Source organism: Leptonotus elevatus, chromosome 1 (assembly GCF_054856555.1).
Source record: "Leptonotus elevatus isolate MCC_2025b chromosome 1, RoL_Lele_1.0, whole genome shotgun sequence".
In the NCBI taxonomy this organism is placed as follows: domain Eukaryota; kingdom Metazoa; phylum Chordata; class Actinopteri; order Syngnathiformes; family Syngnathidae; genus Leptonotus; species Leptonotus elevatus.
The window spans coordinates 27,356,574-27,365,808 of NC_141239.1; the positions used below are offsets into that span (position 1 = coordinate 27,356,574).

The 9,235-nt window shown below is 39.3% G+C and overlaps 1 protein-coding gene across 1 annotated transcript; it reads right to left on the reverse strand.

Moving 5' to 3' along the window:
* Positions 1 to 794: 794 nt before the first annotated feature.
* On the reverse strand, positions 795 to 5,018 carry LOC147181452 (peripheral myelin protein 22-like). The gene is made up of 5 exons (XM_086097277.1): positions 4,851 to 5,018; positions 4,204 to 4,293; positions 3,506 to 3,599; positions 3,296 to 3,436; positions 795 to 1,649 (listed from the first exon to the last, which is right to left on the reverse strand). The coding sequence occupies exons 2-5, from the start codon at positions 4,279 to 4,281 to the stop codon at positions 1,492 to 1,494; spliced, it is 471 nt and encodes a 156-aa protein (XP_085953403.1). The 5' UTR covers positions 4,282 to 4,293; positions 4,851 to 5,018; the 3' UTR covers positions 795 to 1,491.
* Positions 5,019 to 9,235: the final 4,217 nt, after the last annotated feature.

The following is a 9,235-nucleotide window of genomic DNA, read 5'->3' on the forward strand; positions in this document are numbered from 1 at the left end:
TGTTCACAATCTAACATCAATTTTTCAGCATTCCTGGGGGGGGGGGGGGGGGGGGGATGGTGTCACTTGTTGCCCTCTTCGTGCCCAAAACACTTGTTTTAAAAGTGCCTTCAAACATTAAATTCTTCATTAAAATACTTGGACACCGTCCTTCCCGATTAAAATCATTACTGGTGCTTGACTTTTGTAAAATCGGCCATTTTGACAGTTTTGAAACGTTTGTCATTCTCTTTCAAACAGGCCGTGTCTGCTTTTCTTCGGGTGATATGCTCAATTACAGATGCCTTGGTGGTGCAACAGCGACACACTATGTCGAAAGTGAGAAGTACATTAATATGTTTATCACTCATTGCTTTGCTGATGAAACTCTTAAAATGCATGTATGTGTAGATTTAAATGTACAGTAAATTTTACAATTTCAAAGATGAAGATCATTTTCATTTATTTCATGCCATTTGGTATGAGAATTAACATAACAGCACTACTTGGACCAAGACAATCTGATTTTTATTTTTTTTATTATCATTAAAGGTTTATTTCGAAAAACACTGACAATATTCAATCCAAATTAATGGAGTTATGTGAATTATTATTTAATATTCATATTAATTTCAAACCATTTCAACTTTCAGCTGTTTTCTCAACTTTTTTTCAACAAAATTTCCAAATTCTCCATGTAAACATTACCAAATTAATAAAGACATTTTACAAATTGACATTGTCCTTTCACACTTCTAAACAGATTTAAAACATTCCAACTTCAAATGAATTAGACAATTATCATAACAAGTAAATGTGTTTTTAATCGAGTGAAGGTTTATTTAGAAGAATACTTGACAATACTTTGTGTTTACACAAAGCGAATTAATCACAGGACATGACACATTTGCAAAGTAGATACAGACACAAAAGAAGCTATACAGTTCAAGAAATTGTAAAAAAAAAAAAAAAAAAAAAAAAAGCACCATTTTATCAAAACTAAAATGCAACATTTTTATTTGGAGTATCAAGTAAGACACACATAACCAAAAAGACACTTCATGATGCAATTGCTAGGAGTTCCTTCAGGAAGTACACCTTTTTCAAAGTTAAGGCACATTATTCAAAGCATTTTAAAAAAAAAAAAGACACAAAAACAGGAAGCGTAATAGGCAGACGAATGGACACTTCTTTGGCACAGCTGCATGACGTGTGAGAGACACACACTCTTCGTAACGAGGGAGACAATGTTAACAACACTATGTACAAAGTAAAAATGCTATAAATATGTCTAAAAACCACAGACGCTATGTACATCTTTGTACTTTTGAAAGCGACGACAAGTTTTGACGCGTGTTTGGGCGACGTGTGCGCTCTTGTTGCGCGCTAGTGATGTCAGTCTGTTTGTTGTTGGTCTGTGGGCAGTAGGCACAGTGCGACGCCTCCTTTTCTACCTCCTCCTTTTCTTCCTCCTCCTCCTCTTCTTCCGCCCTCCCTCCTCCTTGCTCTCCCTCATTCCTTCTTCCTCAACACGATGTAAATGAGGCCGCTGATGAGGCAGAGCGGGAACGCCACCCAGGCCAGCACGTAGGCGTAGCCGAACTGCGTCTCAGGCATGTCGTCCGTCCTCATCACCGTGTAAATGATGGCGCCGCACATCACAAACAGACCTGGGTTCGGAAGGGACGAGAGAACAGATTTGTTGAGGGTTTCTCCGCTTAAAAGATGACATCAATGCAATACGTTTGAGGTGTGAAATATATTCCAAATGGATCTTTATGGAAGTCGCATGTCTCAGGAAAGCTCCACAATTCTGGACTTGCAGGCATCCTTACAATTCAATGGGTCACACGAGTTACGCGAGTGGGTGGGTCAGAAGCCTGGACAGGAGAATCGCCGCGCATTGAAAGTGCGTGAGGAAGGCGCGTAAGAAATGGACTTAAAGCGCCCCAGAGTGTCTAGAGTTAGTTAGGAAGTTGAAATGAGATATCCAAAGACGCGTTTGTATTATTGTTGTAATTTGATTCATTACTTACGGATTTATTTTTACATCACATTTATTTGATAGAATTTTGTGAAGTTGCCGAAAGCGAGCGCAAGTCAAACTCTTTAGTAAATTAAAAACCTCTAATTCAAGTAGATAAATAAATAAATACATAAATTTAAAAAATGGTGTATCATTTGCATTTATTTTAAACCTATGTCTAACCCATAAAATCACAAATAAATTGTGTATAGTAAATCTGATGATTTTTAATGGGAAAAAAAAGTTATAAACTACATAACTAATCAAAAAGAGGAAGAAATAATCACACACGAAATCCCAATTTTGACCCAGTTGGTGGTTACTTTAAAGCTAAACTTAGATAATTACCGAAACAAATAAGTGACAAAGGTTGAGCAGCTGAAAGGTGGTAACACACGATGCAAACAGGCAACATTGTGAGTATTATTATCGTATCTGTCTACCTGTGTTGCTACACCGTTTGTCTTCCTACAGTATGTCCCTATACTGCCAAATGTATGCTAGTTTCATTAGCCTGTCTATTGTATTTACCTTTAAGCTTTAGCATTAAGTTAGTGGACTTCAAGTCAACGTTATATATAAATTACATAACGTTTAAGTCGCTTCGTTTTATGTATAGTTTGACAGTCAACTTCAAACTGTTGAAGCCTCTTTTTGAAAGAATTGTTTGCCAAACTGCGGCTTTTTGTGCAATATAACAATAAATAACAGTATTTTTAACTTGTATTTAATCTGTGTCATGTAAATGAAAGGCTGGAACTGTGTCATTATGATTATGATTATGATGAGTATTACCTATTTTTAGGTTTAAAAAATTGCTTGTACCAAATGTACCTGTAACTATTACAATTGTTATTATACTGTTGTTATTGCTATTATTATTATCACGATTAAAATTCTAAATGTAGAATATACAGTATATATTTTCCCTCGTATTGGATTTTTTTCTACAACAATGTGACATGAAGTATGAATATTTGTCAATAATTTTTTATCAACTTTTGTATTTTTTTTTTAAATACCTTTTTCACTTTTTAACAAAAATTACCCATTATCAATGTTCCCCTTTTATTACCCATTTTATTTACAAACTTGCCAATGTCTTATGACTAAATTATTAAGTATGATATTTTTGCCACAACTGTATGGTAATAAACTGATGTTTGTTGCCTTGTTTGCTTCACTTTGTCTGTATATTTGTAAGGTAAAAAAAAAACCCAAGGCATTTCACACGTCAACACGACTGTGAATCCCGCCCTGATATGACTTTGGACACGAGGGAGTACTCACTGGCCAAAATCTGGAAGATGGCAGTGAAGAAGAAGCGTCCACCCTTCACCAGTTTGAACAGCTGGAACATGAAAGCCACCATGGAGAAGAAGCAGAAGAGCACGGCCAAGATCATCAGGGCCTGCACCGCCTGGATCCAGTCTATTATACATAGCACACTCCGTTACATAAGCATGTACACACAATGTATTTGCATTTCAACTGGCAAACCTTCATTGCTGGCCGGAGTACACTGGTAGGCAACATCATTGGTAAGGCAGTTGTACCAAAGATCCTTGCTGACGTCACCGGCTACAGTCCAGGCCTGGTCAGCACAACATGGAGGCGTTTTCATCACCATGGAAAGTGCAGTCACATTTTGAATTGTAGAGCAAGGGTGGCAGAGGAGAGTCAAACTTGATGGCTTTTAGCCAACAGGCAAATTATTACCCATTAGTCAACTGCTGCACTCTGCGCTCTACAGTATATTTGAAATACTATTGCAGACATCGATGACATTAATCAAGTACTTAAAGTTGCTCTTTGTAACAATTTGCCCCCAACTATCTTTACAATAGCCTTTTTATTTGACCATTTATGACTGAAACATCAAAATATGAAATATAATATACAGTGTCGCATAATAAATAATAATTAAAAAAATCATATCTATAGATAAACATCTACAGAAATGTTTAAATAAAATACAGTACATACATTTTTAAAGAAGTCCAGTGCAATATAAGACAATATTGTGATACTAATATTAATAATAATGTTAGAAACATAACATAGCGAGCAATGTAAATAATATTTTTCTTCTACAGGTATAAGTCAGTATATATATAAATATAATACACAGGGTGGAGAAAAATCCCTTTAAGGCATTAAAAAGAGTAGGACAATGCAGTACATGAACCCAGACTTACACTTGCTGCTGTGGACACAATGAGAAGGATGAGGATGATAAGGTGCAAGATGAGCACTCCGAGCAGGATGAGAAGCATTTTCAAGTATTTCTGAGAGGAAACAAACAGAAAGAGAAACATGTGTCATTAAAATACTGTACGTGGGGAATGGGGGGCGGGTCAATGCACTTGCGGACCACGGACGATAGATGGCGACATTTCCTCACTTGTGGCCACTCACCGCAATGTTTACCTCTACAAGTATCCACTTTCATTTCCAAACGTAAAATGTGCAAACTACGAGGAAAAGTCGTGTTTAAAGTGTTACTTTCCATCTGTACTCAAACGTTGAGGTAGGAAAATATAACGATGTAATTAATACATCAAAAGGAGGTCTAAACCATAAAAAGTCCAAGTTTTGAAGCGGAAAAAGAGTGATGGCGTCCGCCAAAGAGTCTGCATGGAAACGTGAACCCGACGATGGAAATTCTAAGAAACATCATCATACTGATATTAAACGACAAAAGAGTGCCTTAAATCATCGACTTAGTGTTTAAAGATTTCCCAAAAGTTCGAGTTAAAGTCCAGAGAGCGGAGGGGAAGCTCCTGTTGCAACCACAACACAGGAGTAAAACGAGACAAATGTCCTAATAATAGTCCAAACTTACAAAAAGTCCAACGTTTCCGTGGAGTGGAAAAAGAGTGGAAAATAGTTGACTTCTAAGCTCCTCTCGAATCGAGCGTCTTCCTCCCTCGCTGCTATTCCAGATGTGGCTCTCACGCCCCAGTCGGACTTTTTCTGGGCCGGAGAACACCGCCCTACAGGGGCCTGCACGTCACCATGGAGCCACTCCACTCCAATCCACAAGCCACTACCCCCCCCCCCCCCGCCCCCCTCCCAAACTATTCCCGCCCGAGCAAACTCATCTGGATAGCATTCAACAGGATTTGCGTGTTCCTCTATGCGCTTCCATTAAAAACACATTTATATGAGCCGAACTGTCAAATTCCAGCGTTATCAGTCATGCATTTTAGGCGCACACTGTGACTATTTGGCTCCTTTGAAGCCCCGGAAATTTAGAGAGCGAGAGAGAGAGAGAAAAGAATCAGCCACTGACACCGATCGATGCGAAATTGTGTAGACATCTTGATCATGACAGAATGCGCAGAAAAGTCCCAATTATATCTCCATTCCTGAAATTTAACAGGGCACACCAAACTTCCACGTTTGCCCCCAAAATTTACCAGTTGAGAAACAAAGTTGCATAGACATGACTCTCATAACAGGACACATGAAAGTATCTGAAGGACCCCTGCCCAAAAGTCAACAGGAAGTTGGCCATTTTGTATTGAAGCAACCATTTTGTGTGAATATAGGGCTATTTCACATCTTGACAGGGCCCTAACAAGGAATTCCCCTAAATGAGCCCAGAATGGATTGGAAGCAAGTATCCTCAATACTACAACAATACTACATTGACAAGTTTTTTTTTTTTGTCAAATGTGGGCGAGGCGCAGTGTTAAAGATTGATGTCAATGTTTTCTAACCATGTTTGTGGAGGGGGTTGGGTCAGCCTTGGAGTTACACGGCTCAACACAAAATTGGCTAGGCATGTCTATCACAACAGGGCGTACAAAACACAAAGTCACCCATTTTGGTTTGAATAATTCTATAGGGATCGTATACCTTGATGAACTCCTCCAAGGGATTTCTCTAGCTTGTGTATATGGGTTGAACTAAGACATTATAGATGATTTGATTTAGAAAAATTGCACCAGATGTGCGCATGTAAAGCAGCAAATATGTAACTTGGAAATCTGGTCAACCGCCCTATCAGTCGCATTTCTGAGGCGGGCCAAACCTGAGCTAACAGACAGTGGAATGAACCAATGAGCGAAGAGCGGACATGACGTCAGAAAAGTGACTCGTTGAAGTCCCCCCCCCCCTTTTTTTTTTGCGGAGACGGAGTTAAAATCCAACATGGCTACTATCCGAAGAGAGACAGTAGTGAATGACGTCGTTGTTGAATGTTGTTGTGGGAAAAACTTGAAGAGGTGAAGAGCGGCGTTGCTCACGAAGACAACGTCACGCAAATACAGAAAAAAAAAAAAGGCGGGTTGCAGCAACACAGTGGAGTTAACCCGGCGCATCACGTTTTGGTCACCTACGGCGACGGCTCAGAGTGACGTCATCGATCCCCAGCACATTCCTGCATGACAAGGCCCCAAAACAAAACAAGAGCGGCCAAAAGTCGTTTTTTGCACTTTTGCCAGTGGTGTTCGTACCCCTCTGCTTTTATTTTGCACCTCTGGCTCATCAGGTGGATTCCTGCGGAGTGTGCGCGTTTGTAAACAGGGGAGGAATGTGTGGAGCGCTGCCTAAACTCACTGTAGGTTGTTGGGTCGAAACGGTGCCCTGTGTCCTGGTACAGCTGGAGGGGGAAAGCAAAATGATGTAACACTCTGCTTCTGCTTTGCTCCTACCGCACTGATGCAATACTACAGACATACACAGAAGAGGGGACGACTGTAAAAACAATTGGCTACAATGTCATACTAACATTAATAGTATTACTTTATGTGTTAAAAAAAAAAAGCTTTAAGGTAGATTACATCCAAGGATAACATTATAAAACACGCACGCACAAACACACAGAGCTGGACTGGCCATCCGGCATTCGGGGCAGATGCCCTGTGGGCCGGCATCTTTTGGAGTCGATGCGGTGCTTATTAATGATCATTTTCCCCCATTTTAGACTGGCCCACAATTTAGAGAGACTAGTCCTTTCATCTATTTGTAATATAGCCAGCAAACGTAATCAACATCAGTCAATATCAGGGGGGGGTCAGGAGTCAGGCCGGGCTGGGATCGGCGGTCTTTAGTCAAAATGCCAGGGCCAATTAGTTTTTTGTGTGTGCCAGTCCAGCTCTGCATATACATGAAACAATACAAGACTATTTTGTACTTCACTGAACTTTTTATTATAAAACGGGGTTTGTATTAAAAATATAGCATCCCATAAAAAAAAAAAATCTTGATTCTGAAGCATGTTACAAAATACTCCCATAAATATGGGCCATTCATTGCGAACATTATAAGTTAGTACACACAAAAAAGTAGTTTTCTTAACAAATTTATTAAAGAACATTTTGCACAAACAAGTAGAACCCGAAAAAACGACTGACAAGTGCAGGGTTCGATTGTAAATATATTGTCTTTTAAAAAAAATAACACAAATGCAAATGGTAATGTCAAGACTTTGCCCTTATGAGTTCGGGGCGTGTTGTAACTACTGTTTTGCATATATGTTGTTCCCAGAATGCATTGCGTGGCACAGTTAACGAAATTAATGTGTGTCACGTTCAGCACATTTATGTTTGATTTATGTTGGTTTATGTTTTTATTTAACTTTTTTTTTTCAATAAGCCATAACTTTAGGTTGTGTATAATCTGAGGATTGCTTGTGAAATTACAAATATATATGTTTTGATTTTGATCTACATTTTGCATTAAAAAAAAATCCATGATAATATTTTATTTTATTATCCACGCTATTATCATTCAGCATTAATAAAATAAATACTAAATAAATAAATAACATGAAAATAAGAAATCCACAAACTCGTCTAGGTTTTTTGAAACAGGACTGGCAACATTAGAACTGCTCATATTGTTTTTCTTGGTTTACAGCCGCTTGTTGCTAGGCAGATTCTAAAGCTGTCTACTCAAGTTACAAAAATTTAACTTGCCTAACAAAGTGCTCACAGTTGTGGTCATTTTGTGATCAAATGACCACTGTGAATTATGACCACAATACATTTACTGTCAGAATACTGTGAATCTAAATTATGTTTAAAAAACACAACTCAACACCATTTAAAAAAGTGTCTGATTCCTGGTGACATTTCTTTCTTCCCTTAACGTCATATTGCTCAAAGCTATTGTTAATGGTTTTTGTTACATTATGAAAAGCTTTTTTTTCTCCTTTTTTTTTGCAGTCCCTCCATTCCCATTGACTGACAACACAATTGCTCCGAAGCAAAACACGTCTGGAAGTAACTAAAGTCGGAGTCATTGTGCCGAGAAAACTGAAGCGGACACGCCTTAACATATTGTGGGATTTAGGCAAACTGCTTTGCCAGTTGAACAAACTGCTTGTCGCATGTCACGCAAAGCGTACTTTCTCTCTCTTACTCTGTTTCTGATTGTGCAAAATTGCTTTCAGTTCAATTGAAAAGGTTAACTCGCAAAGCAGCTGACCCAAAACTAAAGCATGAGGCGTTGTCAGTTTTATCTGTGAAAGTCCTAATTGTAACGCAATAAAACTTTATTGTCATTCAGTATACAGAAAGAAACAATGCATGAAGTCTATCAGAAGGAAATTTGATGCCTCGGGTTTGTTCTCACTCATATGAATCTGTTAACATCACCTGACTGCACTCTGGGTTCACGCAATACCAATACAGCCATTAGGTCAACGGTGAGAATCCTGTCAAGTATGTGCAACACGGGTCTGGCATTGAGCCGACATGAATCATAGCTTTGGACTGGAGTCTCCACCTATGAGGTTACTATAGCTGCGGGATATGATTTTGGACGCAGGCCCTAAAACTAAGATGCAATGAGGAAGTCTTTAGCGAAACAGCTGGACTGGAGTGGGAATGTCAAGAAATGACAAAACGCCCTAGTTAAGCTTCCACCTGTGGAAGGAAGGCAACGCCAAAAGGATTGCAGTACTGCAGTCATCCACGGGTCATCCAAAAGAAGGGTTGCAAGTTGCGACTGGAGCAGAGATTTTCCAGATGCATTTTCCCAGACTTTCGGTTCAAGGCAAAGACGTCACAGGTAAAAGTAACTTTCACATCTGTTTGGCGGGAGTTTGCTCGGAGTTTTAGGTCAGAACGGTGGTGAGTGCTTCTGCCTCACAGTCAAGAGGTTCGGGATTCGAATCTTGGCTCTGGCCCTCCTGTGTGGAGTTTGGTGTCAATGGGCCGCGTTCGTTAATAAATGCTTAGTGGTGGCGACGTGGGTGCCTTTGATTTCTTGGGCAAT